This window comes from Gloeophyllum trabeum, assembly GCF_000344685.1.
Source record: "Gloeophyllum trabeum ATCC 11539 unplaced genomic scaffold GLOTRscaffold_00002, whole genome shotgun sequence".
Lineage (NCBI taxonomy): Eukaryota > Fungi > Basidiomycota > Agaricomycetes > Gloeophyllales > Gloeophyllaceae > Gloeophyllum > Gloeophyllum trabeum.
The window spans coordinates 1538378-1552888 of record NW_006920411.1 but is presented as its reverse complement, the minus strand read 5'-3'; the positions used below and the strand labels follow the sequence as shown (position 1 = coordinate 1552888).

The 14511-nt window shown below is 52.3% G+C and overlaps 5 protein-coding genes across 5 annotated transcripts; 3 read left to right on the top strand and 2 right to left on the bottom strand.

Moving 5' to 3' along the window:
• Positions 1–868: 868 nt before the first annotated feature.
• On the top strand, positions 869–1237 carry GLOTRDRAFT_125586 (uncharacterized protein; the record flags this gene model as incomplete). The annotated part of the gene is made up of 3 exons (XM_007864124.1): positions 869–964; positions 1033–1136; positions 1207–1237. 3 exons carry the CDS (start codon positions 869–871, stop codon positions 1235–1237), a joined length of 231 nt encoding a protein of 76 aa, XP_007862315.1.
• Positions 1238–1401: 164 nt separating this feature from the next.
• On the bottom strand, positions 1402–6140 carry GLOTRDRAFT_136195 (uncharacterized protein; the record flags this gene model as incomplete). Its single annotated transcript, XM_007864123.1, has 14 exons — positions 1402–1637; positions 1699–1978; positions 2034–2240; positions 2292–2356; positions 2409–2487; positions 2543–2791; positions 2842–3182; positions 3239–3417; positions 3473–3515; positions 3565–3739; positions 3791–5006; positions 5059–5159; positions 5215–5330; positions 5384–6140. 14 exons carry the CDS (start codon positions 6138–6140, stop codon positions 1402–1404), a joined length of 4044 nt encoding a protein of 1347 aa, XP_007862314.1.
• Positions 6141–6469: 329 nt separating this feature from the next.
• On the top strand, positions 6470–8431 carry GLOTRDRAFT_70571 (uncharacterized protein). Its single transcript, XM_007864122.1, has 8 exons — positions 6470–6620; positions 6671–6900; positions 6958–7032; positions 7087–7258; positions 7322–7568; positions 7620–7701; positions 7757–7912; positions 7968–8431. The coding sequence occupies exons 1-8, from the start codon at positions 6491–6493 to the stop codon at positions 8016–8018; spliced, it is 1143 nt and encodes a 380-aa protein (XP_007862313.1). The 5' UTR covers positions 6470–6490; the 3' UTR covers positions 8019–8431.
• Positions 8336–9127, bottom strand: GLOTRDRAFT_70569 (uncharacterized protein; the record flags this gene model as incomplete). The annotated part of the gene is made up of 5 exons (XM_007864121.1): positions 8336–8458; positions 8510–8628; positions 8677–8700; positions 8761–8834; positions 8886–9127. 5 exons carry the CDS (start codon positions 9125–9127, stop codon positions 8336–8338), a joined length of 582 nt encoding a protein of 193 aa, XP_007862312.1.
• Positions 9128–9310: 183 nt separating this feature from the next.
• Positions 9311–14420, top strand: GLOTRDRAFT_136192 (uncharacterized protein). Its single transcript, XM_007864120.1, has 23 exons — positions 9311–9417; positions 9475–9609; positions 9665–9975; positions 10028–10074; positions 10121–10165; positions 10224–10253; positions 10304–10491; positions 10545–10623; positions 10678–11115; positions 11167–11202; positions 11336–11342; positions 11396–11424; positions 11484–11642; positions 11697–12238; positions 12299–12353; positions 12411–12467; positions 12525–12587; positions 12642–13027; positions 13081–13173; positions 13224–13293; positions 13341–13735; positions 13792–13932; positions 13986–14420. Exons 1-23 carry the CDS (start codon positions 9382–9384, stop codon positions 14142–14144), a joined length of 3501 nt encoding a protein of 1166 aa, XP_007862311.1. The 5' UTR covers positions 9311–9381; the 3' UTR covers positions 14145–14420.
• The last annotated feature ends 91 nt before the right edge of the window (positions 14421–14511 follow it).

Here is a 14511-nt window from a genome sequence, read left to right as displayed (position 1 = left end):
TCTGATTTGGTTTGTATTTTATCTATCACGTAATTCACCGTTTCTCGTCTGCTTGCAACTCGATCGTTCCAGACGTTGCATCAAGCTGTAAGCTGCGGTGTTTAATAGTCACGGCCCACGACTTGATTCTTACCATTTTTTGGGGCGGAGAGATTGTAGATCTCCGCCACGAGAATGTGGCCAGACGATGGCGAGTTGGAAGTAGTGAAAAATATAGACCACGTCAGGGCTGGGGGACCGTCGTTGCCGTTCGCTGCTTCCCCAAAAAAGCCCCGATATCATGCACTCTGCTATGTACCGTATTTTCTCAAGCCAACGCTGATCAGCGAAGGAAGTTGGCGTGGTATAAGCTCTCTTCGATCGCTGAGACCGATTTAGGACAATGATTCGTCGTCCCCGAGATCCACCCTGCACTCGGTATCTAGCGCTGGCCATACCCGATCGCTTCTCGTTCCAAGGGGACAATTGATAGATCCCCTGAAGATGCGGAACGTGAGGACACGTTGTCGACGTAAAGGCATCATGGTTCTGGGTCACCACGCATGGGGTGCGGGTTCTAGTATATTTGGGTGCTATGTCTTTGCTTATTGGGGATACAAGGGGCCAGAGGGCGCAAGCGTGGGGGACAAAATATACAATGGCCTCAGGTTACATACCGACAATTCAGGACTTGCAGTTGAAGGCACCTCGATGGCGTGCACCAAGCGTGCACGGTCGCTGAAAGCAAAACTAGTCGCGGAGTCGGAGCCGCGGGCCCCTCCGGCGTTTCCCGATGCTCGTCCGAACCAATGGCAAGTTTTTGCGTCATTTCTCGCCCCGCCTCCGTACTTGCACCCAGACACATCCGCCGCCAGCCCTTCGCGCAGAAATGCAGTCCATCCTCGCTCGCTCGCCGCTCCTCCGCCAGCAGGCCGCCCGTGCTGCCCGCCGCGTCCAAGCTCGCGGGGCCCATGCTGACCACAGCGTACGTGTCCAACCCGTGCATCGGCCCTTGAGTACGTCTGCTCATATCCGTGCGCGACGCCGGTGCAGCCCGTCCCCTTCTCGTTCCACAGCAAGCCCGCCTTCGCGGCGAAGACCATCGCCTACCTCGTGGGCGGCTTCAGCATCCCCTTCGTGGCCGCGGCCTACCAATTGTGAGTCGCCCATTTATAACGCGTGCTATGATTGTCCTTGCTCGCGGTCATCTGACGGACGGTCCCAAAGGAAGAAGTCCGGCGCTGGTGCGCAGGATTAAGCAAGTGGTTCGCGCGGACGCTAGCTATACAAGTAGAGACATAGTGCATGCCACGTTCGACGTAGACCAAGCATGTTCGAGCGTGTTAATAGCACTGGCTGGGTATAGATGTCGCTCTCGAAACCACAGTCCGGGCGCACAGTTGAGTTGTCCAGCAAACCATATCAGTCCCGCCCGTCCGCGGCCTCTACTTCCTCGTCATTACCGTCGTCCTCCCACATGTCCTTCAGCGCTTTCTTCACCGCCTTGCGGGCCTGGGATTGCGAACGGCAGTCGCACGTGCGCTTCATGAACTCGGAGTCGCCCTCGAGCGCGTCCAACGCGAAGAACGAGGCCATTCGGGACGCGCTCAGAGTCGTTGCAGATTCTGCTGCAGCGAGGATGGTATCGTGCACGATGACTGGGTACAGGGAGACATCGTCAGTGATGTCCACATAACCTTTACGTGCAGGGACAGCTACCTTCGCAGCGAGTTATTTGTTGACTGCCTCCCGTCCTTCCGTCAGAACTACTCCGCTCAGGGTGGACTTGCTGTTTCAGCATCTCGAACTCATGACACCCCTCCGCTTGGAACAGCTCGAACAGGATCTTCGTCGGGTGATGCGACAACGTCTTGAGCGTGATGTGCTTGTCGTAGAACGGCTTGAGGACATTCACAAAGAGCGTCTCCGACCCGACAGGCGAGAAGTTGTCGGAGATGTACACCGCGCCGATGATTGACTCCACCACATCTGACAGTGCCTATCCAGACGTCAGTCCGAGTGATTGGCGACCAAGTCGAGATTGGCTAGTTTACCTTCGGGGGCTCTATATCTAGCCAATACTGACCGGGCGAGCGGCCCTCTTCGCGCGCTAAGCGATATTCCTCTTCTTGTTTCGCCTTCAGTTGTACTTCGTAGGCTTGGATACCGTTCGCGAGGTCCCGGGATTCGAAGAGCAGATGTTTGTGCAGGCCGGACCATACGCAGACCGCGGCGAGAGCGGAATTCGACACCATGGCACCCTGCGCATAATTAGTTCGAGGGTGTGAGTGGAGTGAGGGCTGAATACTCACTTTCAATAGAGTTAGACCTCCTGGCGACAATTGGGTCTCCCTGTAATACAGGTGACGGATCACCACTGGGGATGGCACGGTCAGCGCGATCCATGGTTAAAGGGATGCGGACATTACTGAAGTCCAGGATCGCGTCACCAAGGAACTCTAGCCGCTCGTAAGAAGTCAAGTCATAACCTTGTATGGAGGCATGCGTCTGAGTGTCACCTGGACTATTAGAGCCAGTTCTCTGATACTAACGCAACACGTACCAAGGCCTGAGCGAGAAACTGGGGGCGCTGGAATTTATGGCCAATGATACGTTCCACCGCTTCAATACTCCCCTTGCCCAATTTTGAGACGGCCTCTGGAGCAACAGCCAGAGCCTTCCTACCGAAGTCAGACCACCGGTCGATACGGGGCACAGGGATGTTCAAGGCCTTCGTTACTTTCAGAGCAACCTCGCGACCGCCGGTTATATATCCCGCTCCGATGATAGCTTCAGCCACATCAGCGACCGCCTGCAGAGGAAGTAAATTCACTGAACGGACGCCGGTATATAGCGACGCACCTTGTCTCCTAGCCATTGAATATGTTGATCGTCTTGCTGTCTTTTCCGCTTCGATCGCTTGGGTGGTACGACAGATGTATTCGACTCTGCCCCGGCTGCCGAGGCATTGCCGACCGACGCCTCATCCGGTGAGGTAGCGGCCTCAAGAGGAGCAGGCTGCCATAACTTGGCGACGAAAGGCTTGGACTGTATGAAGGGAGGTAATCCCGCGCTGTCGGCGTACTCTAGCAGGGATTTGTTGCTGATTATCCGTTGCCGCGCAAAATGGAGAGCTCCCTCGCGCTTCTCGGGGTTTGTCACGAACAGGTAGACCGAAGACAGATATTTCAGGTAGGCGTCACCTTGTAGATGACGTCAACCATTTGTGTGTGATTCGAAATAGAAGTGAACCGCTCACCTAACAGCTCCAGGCGTTCATAGTCAAACTCGAAACCAGCAGCTGGTGCTGTGATTGCTGTATGCAGTAAGTCTTCCTGAAGGGAATGGTCGAATATCTTGGCATTTAGCTCCTTCACGAGAAGCATATCATCAATTCTCCGAGTTATTGATGGTAGGAGGAGTGCTGTTCGGAATGTGCTAGACGGCCTCATTACCGACAGCTTGGATCGATCACCATGTCAATTGGACGCACCTCGCCGGGATAGTATATTTCGCACACAACTCAGGTATGAGATCTGGGTAGGACAGTCAGATCGCGTGCAAAGGCGAGATCGAGGTCCGTACATTTAGCGGTTGCTTTCGATGACTCCGTTAAAGGTCGTGTCGTCGGATTCAAACGATTGAGCACAGCAGATAAGCGCTTTATTTGGATAAGCGGTTGAGTATGGCTCTTGAGGCCGTCGAAATCCTTGCGTCGCGCTTTACAGTATTCCAAGAAGCTTTCATACGCACTTTCCCGCTAGATGTGGTTCCGTCAGAACTGAGCATTTAACCTTCCAGTATGACTCACGGGGCTATCGACTGGTTTACTCAAGGGTGATAGGTCCGTCCTGACCTTTTCTACCTCGTACCGTCTGGTAAACTCGACCCATCTGTCCTGGACCACAGCGTCCTTGACATCCTCCTCGACAGCTCCGATACTTTCGTACCGAAATGGAGTAACGAAATTCTGCGCCGCATGATACACAAGATCCCATGGGATATATTTCTGTATGTCCGACGCTTCCGAGTTATGGTCCTTCGGGCCATGCTTCCAGGCTCCATTGAGCGGAAGTAGCAGGTACGGCATGTTCTCCAGGGGACAGTCTAAAGACTTGTTCATAATCCCGCGACAGAGCCTCGTGGTATAGTGATATACCTGCTGGAGTTTTGGTCCGTCCATGGTGAATGAAGCGGCTCGCGTAAAGTAAACCGTCGCGGGTACACCGGTATAGAATACCTTAGTACTGGACAAGGGCGGCAAGGGTAAGCGAGTCAACAGGACGATATGGCCGTGGGTCGGTGTGTTCCCATCATCTACCCAGATGATGGTAGGAAAAACACGGCTCCAACCTACAGACCGACAGTTCGCCCAGAAGTCTGGGGATTTCCGTGGATATCGGCGAGTTCCATTGGACTTGTTGACTTCCGGAGCACTCCGCGCAGGGCCGTATATCCCAGAAGGATACGGAGGCCGAGGGAGTATGCGGTAATCCAAGTGCCCCCGGTCTGATAGCTCCTGGCAGACTTTGTAACAGGCGGACCGCCGTGCATGGGCCAACGATTCGTAGTATTCTCCCTGGATGGGATTGTACCCGTGTAGCCAGATTATGACCCGATACGTTTTCGGCTCTGCCTTGACGCTTTCCCTGACGATGAAAAGTTCCTTTCCCAGGTGTTCAGATAGTTTAGAAACAAACCGCAGCACGATGGCAGTCGCATCTCGGTGATAGATCCGGCTACTGGTGCTGGGGTCCACGACACAGGGTCCCAAATCATCGTTATCTTCGTCGTCGGAGCGGTAAGGGTCCGTGGTCTCATGCAAACCGGCAGGCGGGAAGGCGGCCGAGCGATTCCTCATGCCCATTAGCCACGACTTCATTGCGTCCGTCTTGGGCGAAAGGGCAGAGAGAATGCGACGATGCACGTCATTTCCCTCCTCGACCATGTGGATCAGACAGGCTTCTGGACCTCGTAGACATGCACGAGCATAAGCATATGAGATTTGACTCTCGAAGAGGTCAAAACTAAGAGGCTGTCAGCCATACGAAAGGGAACAGTTGTGGAGAGGATGCAGACCGGATGACCACGTCTGCCTTGGGAATATCAAGGTCCTCCATTGACTTAGTCGCTATGAGCAAATTACATTGCCCATTAGCGAAGCTATCCATAACGGAACGCTGGGACATGGTTTCAAATTAACTACCGCATGAAGAGCTCACGCATTCAGCTCACCTGCTGATCCATATCATGGTTGACTAGTACCTGTGGACGAATGAAGTCCAAGTTAAGCGGCGACGGAAGCATTGAAAGCATCTTCAAGATCATTACAGCCGCGACCCTCCTTTGAACTAGTGTCAATGGTTCAGGGAGAGCCCCATCACAGCTTAAGATGGATGCGCACCGAAGATAACAGCTCGAAGATTGTTCCGATAGGGTTCGTAAGACTTCAAGATTCGTACAAGTTTCACGAACTTGTCTGATACATTCTTATCTGTGTGAGCCGAGTCCAGCAAAGGGTTGGAAAATGTCCAGTCTTGAACTACTTTTAGGAATCGCTCATCATTTATAGGTCGCGCAGCAAGCTTGGCCTCAACTTGACGGACTGCTGAATGCTCGGGTATAGTCAAATCACGATCCAATAGGGCATGTCTCCAGACAAGATCGGCACCACAAGGCCCTAAATCACTCAAAATGTAATGCACGTAGCGAAACCACGGATCCCCTATTCGTCCGTCTGGATCCAGGGCTCGTAATTGGTTTGTCAACGGTGTTTCCTCCGCCGCCTTCGAAGACTCGTATGACACTACAAGTTCTCTCGGAGGAGCGAAATCAACAGCGCTTTCGGGTTGAAATGAGCCATTAGTAGCTTCAGGCGGCGTGCCATCTGTGTCCCTTCGCCGCTTTACAGGGCGATCGGGAGGAACAGAAGACCAACCGTCTACCTGATCTAGCTTTCGCGTCTGCGACAGTATCGACGTCGGTTCAGCAGACACGGGTCCTTCGCCATTCTGTGGTGGGACCGCTGGAACAGCGTCAACGGATGCCGCGGACCAGCTAGCCCCACTGGCACTTGGCTGAGGCTCCCCGTTATTGTCTTGACCTGAAGTGGCGGCGGCAGATTGTGCCTTCCTCCAGGCATTCTTCCACACATTTAGCATGGATTGACTGGCAGTTCAAGTAGACAGCTGAGCCACTGAGGGGACGAGGTGGAGAACGTCAAGTTCAACGGTGCACAGCTCGAGCTGAGCCTGAGGCTTGCGATCGAGTTGGATCTCCCCCTCACGTGACAAGCGGTACATTGTGGCTGTGTCACTCCCCAGTAAGTTCCAAATCAGGACTTCTGACTTTGTATGACGCTTGCATGGCGATGCATTGAACCGGTTCTGCACGCTGCTGTACTGGGCCTTGGAATAATGCCTCGCACTGCGAGCGCTCTGAAGTGCATGAGATACAGCTGCTACTTGCCGACTTCATTGCGCAACACGATCCGATAGACTGCGTTTGCGCAATGCCGATCAATCACGCACCGATACTGGCCCGTCTTGCACAACGTTTGGACCAGCCGCCTGACAGTGAACCAACTCCTAGGCCTAAGCTTGAAAGCGATCCATGTCTCCCAGCGCGTCTGCCAAATAATGGTCTGCTGCTTTCATAACGCCGATGTTGACTCTACTTATTGTCTGCGAAGCATTCATCCAGCGGGAAGCAGAGCGTGAAGCGCCGTACGCTTATATACGTCAGCTACGCAGGAGCCCAACACCTCCAGAGTCTGAGGCAGACGATGCTCCCGAAAAGGCTGAGACGACGCAGCAGAGATCGTCTAGCTCGGCTGCAACGTCTCCTCCCAGCTCACCTACGAAGAGGTTCTCATTCCCGAAGGCGTCTTCCCAACCCAAAGGACCGTGGAAGGACCCAGAGGTATGATACAGATCTGCTTGCACTGAGATAATGTCGGATGACCTAGTGCGTCTTTAGCCATATGAAGTATACCGTGCCATTGAGAAGAAGGATCTAGTCTTCCTCATGGAAGTCAGGGATCGCGCTTTTCACGTGTGTCTTCATTTCTCTTGGCCGAAAGAATGAAACCTTACCATGCCAAAATAGTTGCTTCTGAGAAAACATGGCAACGCCACGCCCCTGGTCCATGCTATGCGGATTGGCCGGTCTCACCAAGATGTTGCCATTATTTTACTTGGTGCATTCTCCAGATGGATAAATCACCTTTCTGATGAAGATTTCTCAAAACCTGCCACAAAGACGTTATTGAAAGCGCTTCGTGAGCCATTTGACTATGTGAGAAGTTGTCCTCTCTCATTTCCATTTCCGCTGTGATATCTAGGCACGAATCTCAAGCTGGCTATTGACTATGGCTTGCAGGCGTCATATACGGATTTGATAGCTTCTTTCCTGCAGACGTTGGTTATGAGTGAAGGTGACCGGTGGATATACTCTCAGGTGTCGTCCATGGCCACCGCTTTGCGGGCGGGTATCTCTGAGAAGCCGGTGACCACCGCCGAATTTGCGGTGAGGAATTTTGCGACAAGAGAGCTAGGGAAAGCAGATGCTATCGCTGCGCTTGAGGATTAGTAAGGCGAACCGCCTCTCGTAATATGACCCCGGACTGACTTTTCAGAAAGTGTGGCAAACGCAACTGTGGATCTTCTTATGATGGGCATATGGTCGATAGTACTGGATCAAGTAGAGGGTGAGCCAATACCTGTACGCGGTGCACAGTTCTACTGTCTACCTATGGCTGAGAACCACCCTGTCTCAGGTTTACTACTTCGCCCGAGACGACCGGGTGTACAAAGCTTTCTGTCAGAGGATAGACGACCATAAAGCTGCTATCCAGCGAACCGCTTCACGGAGATTGAGATGGCAGATACGAGTCTTGAGAGCGGTATTAGAGACTCGAGCGACAACGTATAGGGTATGACCAGTCTCGACTTTCAACGCCGCGCCCACGACTAAGTAGCTCTACCCAGCGGAAGGTCGAGGTTCTGAAAGCAGAGTTCGACGAAGGCCCAGGCGTGTGATTGCCTCACTTCCGCTCGTTCCAGAACGACCCCTGCTTTCTGCAGTGGGTTGTCCAGCCAGATATTTCGCTGCCCGTAAAAGGTGCTGCTCGGGTGTAAGGTCGCTACCCGTTTGTGGCGTATTGTCGGGCAGATATTGAACCCAGTCCTGCTTGTACTCACTTCCTGCCCACGCTCCATTCCATTGGCGGTCCACGTGGGTGGGGGAGGTGGTGACAGTGTAGTTTAACGCAATGTCTAGCGCAGGAGACATCATGAATAGTGTAGCGTATGAATGTACCATTAGTGTATGTATATGAGACGTAGCGCATCTGATATTAGAAGGTTAGTTTCAAGCCGGCCCACCATACCCAGCTGAACACGATCACAAGGCTCAAAGTTGCAGGACCGAGGTCAAGCTGCACAACTGCGTATATCCAGGCGGTGGCCAGTGGGGGGCACTGGATGATCCTCTTCAGTGCAATGGAAGTCCAGGAAGCCTCGGGACTCACTTGCCGCATGTTCGTAAGCCAGCTGCCACGGTTGACTAGCCAGATCAGCCTCATCCCCGTGGCGAGTGATAGCAGAAAGAGCAAGAATTGTACGCGGCGATCCTGCTTATGTCGGACGGCTGTTCCCAAGAATTAGACGTGGATACATCTGAGAGTTAAATCCGTACTGTAAAACACAAATATGGACAGAACTGAGGGATGTCAGCATTTTTTCGTAGCAAGTCACAGCAGTGTCGGTGAGAGATGCGTACTTGGAACGCCAGATATCATTCGCCGCGCAAGGTCATCGAATGTCGGGTGCTTGCCGTATTGATAGTGTATTAGTCTTCTGCTGTGTCAGACGCTGCCGACTGCTCAATCATTGCATACGACATACATTTCCATCATTAATAGGAGAAAGGAACACGGCGTTATGAAGACGAGTGAATTAAATATCTCCTCCGCAAGAGATATAGGCTCCTCCTCCGAGCTAGCATTCGTCACGGTCGCCTTGGCCGCGGCATCTACCTGTCGTAGAATCCCCGACTGATTGATAATCCGCCATTGCTCCTCTTCAGAGATCTCGAGCCGCTGTTCGTTAGGCTTATGAGACTTGTTAGCTTTGCGGTTCTTCGTCATGTCGCCGTGCACGGGTAAAGTCAAGGAGCAGCTGCGCGCTTGTGGCTGAGCCTGCAGACCACGTGCGCTTTCCCACCCGTGATCGACTCCAGTGGCGCGTCGATGTCATGTCAACAATTACGCGTTATTTACGCTTGTTTGTCACTGCCAATAAAACGCGCTCGCGTTCCGACGCGTGCTTTCACTTCACACTTCCATTCCCACTCACATCTCACATCATTGCATGACTCGAGCCTTCCAAAGCTTCGTCTAGGATGGACTATAAGGAGAACGTCGCGTCGGGCTCTTTAGTGAGTTCAAGACAATGCCCTTTATAGTTCCGCGTTTGGTCCTTACGTGTCTGGTAGCCGCAGGCATCGACGTTCATTAAGCCAGAACCTTCTGAGCACAAGATTAGCCCATTGTCGCCGTCAAACTCTCATGATTCAATCAAAGACGCGTCAACAAAAGTTAAACCGGAGCCAAGCGACGCTGCACGCGTTGTAAGGGGCTGACCACATTATTATGTATGTTGGCGACTGACTCACTCTGACCTAGTTTCTCGAGAGGGGTCTTCCTGTACCCTCATATATTGCAGCCGATTTGAAGGATGCGTCGTCTGCTGAAACCCGCGTGAAGAATGAGAACGGACATGCGGCCCCTATTGCTCAGAACGAGGGGAACGTCCCCGCCCCATTACCGGCACCGTCGACGTACAAAGTATTCGAAACTGCCGATGAGATTCCTTACACTCCTGAGGATGCTCTGAGCGAAGGTACGAAGATGGTGAAGGCCATGGAAGCCGAGATTAAGAAGATCAACCTCGGGAGCAAGTTGCGCAAAGACGTGTGGCTTAGGGAAATTGAGAGGTAAGCGCTCTCACCTGAATGAGGATTCGTCGCTCAAGGCCTGTTCTGGTAGCCTCAAAAGTCAAGGCTCCCCTACTACCATGATTGCCATCTGCGGAGGTACGTCCCGTCTATAGGATTTCTCTATGGTCCTAACAGAATCTAGCTACTGGTGCTGGCAAATCGTCGATTCTGAACGCCATCCTTGACGGTATGTAATGATAAGTGGGCTTTTCTTGATCTTCCGTGCTGACATAAGACATATGTAGATAATATCGTCCCGACGAGTGGAATGAGAGGTGAGGTTTTATTTCAGCCGGCCCGGTCGCTGGTACTTATAATTGTGTAGCATGCACGGCCGTCGTCACCGAGATCGGTTACCATGCGAAGAAGACCATTGATGCGGACGTGTCCTTTTTGTCTGAAGCCGAGTGGAAAGAAGAGCTTGCAGTATTGCTAGAGGATCTAGTAGACGAAGATGGCAATCTGAAGAGAACTACCGATCTCAAGAGCGACTCTGGTGTTGCCTGGCATAAGGTAGTCTCGGAACGCCCAGCTGACGAAAGGCGAGAACCTTACGAACGTTCCAGGTCCATGCGGTGTATCCGTCTATTTCTCAAGAGCAGCTTGTTCAAATGAGTGTCGATCAGATTATTGCACGTGATCCGAGTGGGTGATTTGGTTTCCGCGACGAGCTACATTGCATTGACATCACGGGCAAAGAAATTGCTAGGATATTGGGTACCACCAAGAACATCGTAGCAAAGGATTCCAAGGCTTTCGCGCAGGAAATATCGAGATACATTGACTCCAAAGATCAGAAGCGGGGTGACAAGAAGAAGAATAAGGATAAGCCGAAAGAGAAGGAGAAGGACAAAGTTCCAAGCTTCATGGACATGCTCAAGGACGCTCGCGGGACAAAGGAGAAGGCAAAAGAAAAGGACCCGGCGGACGAGGCAGCATTTTGGCCCCTTATCCGACAAGTCCGGGTGCGCTGTAATGCTGCAGCTCTTTCGACGGGCGCCGTCCTCGTCGATCTGCCGGGAGTCGCTGACGCGAATGCGGCAAGAAATAACATTGCGAAGGACTACATGAAGAAGTGTGATTGCGTCTGGATTCTGGCGCCGATCACTCGAGCCGTTGATGATAAGACCGCGCGAGGTATGTCTTGAGAAACGTGCTTTAACCTCGTCAGCTGACGATAGTCCACAGACTTACTTGGCGACGCTTTCAAGACACAGTTGATGAGTGCGTGTGCAGTCCTTTCCCGCTTATTTGTTTGCTTACCGTTTCCATCTTCTAGTGGGTATGTTGTATCAGTCTGTACTTCGCCCCTTTTTACTTTATTGACCGGACGATGCACGTCTCATAATTCTCTCAGACGGAAAGTGCGTATATGTCCCTGTGCGCTAGTGCTGCTCGTTGACCTTCTCGTGCATAGCTATGACGCTAACTCTATCACTTTTGTCGGTGAGTATCTAAGAGGTGCACTTTAGCCTCGTGCATCACTGAGACACTGTGTCGCGCAGCTACGAAGTGCGACGACATCTCTTGCTCGGAGGTTATCCGAGCTCTCAACCTGGACGATGAGCCTGAACTCGTTGAAATCGAGGGACGGATCGAACAATGCAACGATGACATGGAAGAATGGAAAGAGAAGAAATCAGAAGCCGACCAGGTTGTCAAAGGTATGAGATTAGAGCTATAGGACTCCACTGTTGATTCACACTTAAATGTCACAGGAGTCGAGAAGCAGCTGCAAGAGATCCGCGCTTACCGCGAAGAATACAAAGAACATATGGCGGCCTTAGAGAACAACAAACCTTTTACTCCCCGTCTGACGGGAAAAGCCGCCCAAAAGGCTCAGAAGGCGGGGAAGAAGAGGAAGAACGCTCGAGGTGGCAAGGGTGGCTCCCCGAAACGCCGTAAGAGCGAGGCATACGATGACGACGACTTCGATGACGATTTCGATGATTCCGACGTCGACATGGACGGGAACAGTAGCGAGGCCGATAAATCCACCGACGAGGAATCTGATGGGGATACTGACGCTGAAAACGGGTCCGAGTCCGGTAGCGACAGCGAGGAACAAGAGGAAGTCACGATCGAGAGCCTGCAGACCAAGATCAAGGAGGCAGACGATGCCATCAAGGTTGGGCGGCAGCAGCTGAGCGAGGCACGGAAGGAAAGGAAGGAAGCGAACGACATGTTGGCAACGCTGAAGAAGAAGCAGGCGGAAGCGCAGAAGGAGAAGAATGCTTTCTGTTCATTGAAACGGTCTGAGGTGTGTACTACAGGCCTATCATAATGGACGCGGGGAATACTGAACCAAGTATCGTCTTAGTTTTCTCGCGATGTCTTGAAGGAAGATTTCCGCACTGGTCTCAAGGACCTCGATGGTACGTTATACGAAACTGTCTCGAATGAATAGCTCCAGACTCACTTGCATGACACAGATGCCGAAGCCGAGAGGCGGGACCCAGATTCATTTGATCCTAGCGTGAACATACGCAGTACGTATTACGTGTTGGACTTGGACTATCTGCTACTAATGACATGGTGAATCATAGACTACGACGAGATTGACCTGCCTGTTTTCACCGTATCATCTCGAGACTACGTCAGATTGACGAGTGAGTTCCATTCAATCACGGACGTCACTATCTCTGACAATCTTACTTGATAAGACCAAGTGAAGGGAGACGGAGATCCCAGCTGCTTCTCGAATATGGAGCACACAGGAGTCCCTGCTCTGCAGCAGTGGTGTCACACCTTGACGGTCAGTTCGCGGGAGCGAGCTGCTCGTAATTTCTTGATGCACCTCAAAACCTTCGCGAATTCTGTTCGCACTTATATGGAAGGTATTGGTGAGGTTACGGAGATTGATAGGGCAACCCTGCGGGAGAAGTGGGAGTCAACTCCTCAAGACGATGGCGCTGGCGACTTCGCGAATGCGGGTTTTGACTTGGCTGACCTGGGAGAACTGGGCGCCCTCTATTCCATGAACGGAAAGCCCGCGAAGAAAGTAGATGCTTACGGCGAGCCGACGGGTGTCACTCCTCGCCTTATTAAGGTCAGCCCCCGTCGTATAGCCGCCGTATTATCCATTCTTACATCAGCCCTCAGGATTTCGCGGGAATCATCAATAAGACGATCGAAGACGTCCAGGCGCGCTTCAAGGATGGACTCGAGGAGAAGTGCCAGGCCGGCGCAGAGATGGTTGGTCGTGATTAGAATACTGTGTGTCGTGTCCTAACGTCTGGCGGCAGGCTGCTTCTTCCGCCCTTACTACATCGGACACTTTCGCATCTTCTGTGCATTGGGCTACGTATCGAGCAAGTGAGTCTTACTGGGCTACAAGGCACACAGCCGCTGATGACCAGCAGCCCTTCGCCGCCATGGATCATTTAGACAAGACCTAAATGTCGAGCTAATCAATCCCATGACTCGTAACATTGCAAGTTCTTGGAGCAAGGTCTTCGAGGCTGACCTTTTCGCGGCCTTCGAAGCGAATACAAAGGCGGCGATCAAAAGGCTGGTTGAGGAAGTCGAAGAGTCCGCGGCTCCGGCTCTGAAGGATCGCGTAAGGAATCAAGCCGAGCTGAGCCTGGAAGAGGCCAGCGTCACTCTCAATAAGACGCTAGAGACGGTCCGAGAAGCAATGAACAATCAGCAGAAGGAAGTGTCCAGGTGCTTAGCGCCGCATGTGCAGAATCAACTGATCGAGGGATACGACCGCGCCATGCTGGAAAGGGGCAAGGGAAGTGTTGCCCGGCAGAAGGTTTGTTTCGACCTTTGATGTACTGATATCGTCCTGATCCTCTTGGTCACGTCCAGACTGTATTCCATGATTTCATCGATGATGTGAAAGACGAGGTCTTCACCGGAGGCGCAGATGTGATTATGAACCGTCTCGCCCAAGCAGCTGAAGCTGTTGGGGAGGCGCTCGAAGAAGGTTTGGCAGCCCTGGCGGAGAAGGTAAAGTCGACCTATCTTCACTTTACGAATACCGTGACGAAATTGTTCTCCAGGTGGAAGTCAGCTTGGCCGTCCTCTGGGAAGGTCAGCGCGATGACCCAGCTGCCATCCGAGCGCGCCTCGAGCTGGTGCGGAAGATGTCGGACATTACTGCCCAGGTTCAACTGTGGCTGGATGCCGAGCGGATCCACCGATTGTCATCTGCTACCTAGTGGACGTCCTTCACCACTTTCCTGGATACCACCTCTCCGAATCGCGACACACTGGCCGTGGGTATCGTACTACGTTCACGCGGAGAGATTGCATATTCTTCCCGCTATTGGTATATCATAAGATGTGGCCTTTTATGTTTTCATTGGCCCTGTAATCTTATCACGAGGTTTCTCTTTGCTGTACGAGAAGTGTATTCACTCTTATATTCGCTTTATGATTTGCTTTCGTCTAATTGCTGCTGTACGCATAGAATGACATTAGAGCCTCTTTCGCTGTCACTGATATGGGTATGAGACAGCAGCCATTGGTGACTTGTACCTCCGTGATCACGAGCACCAACTGACGCACAACGCTGGCAGTGAAGCA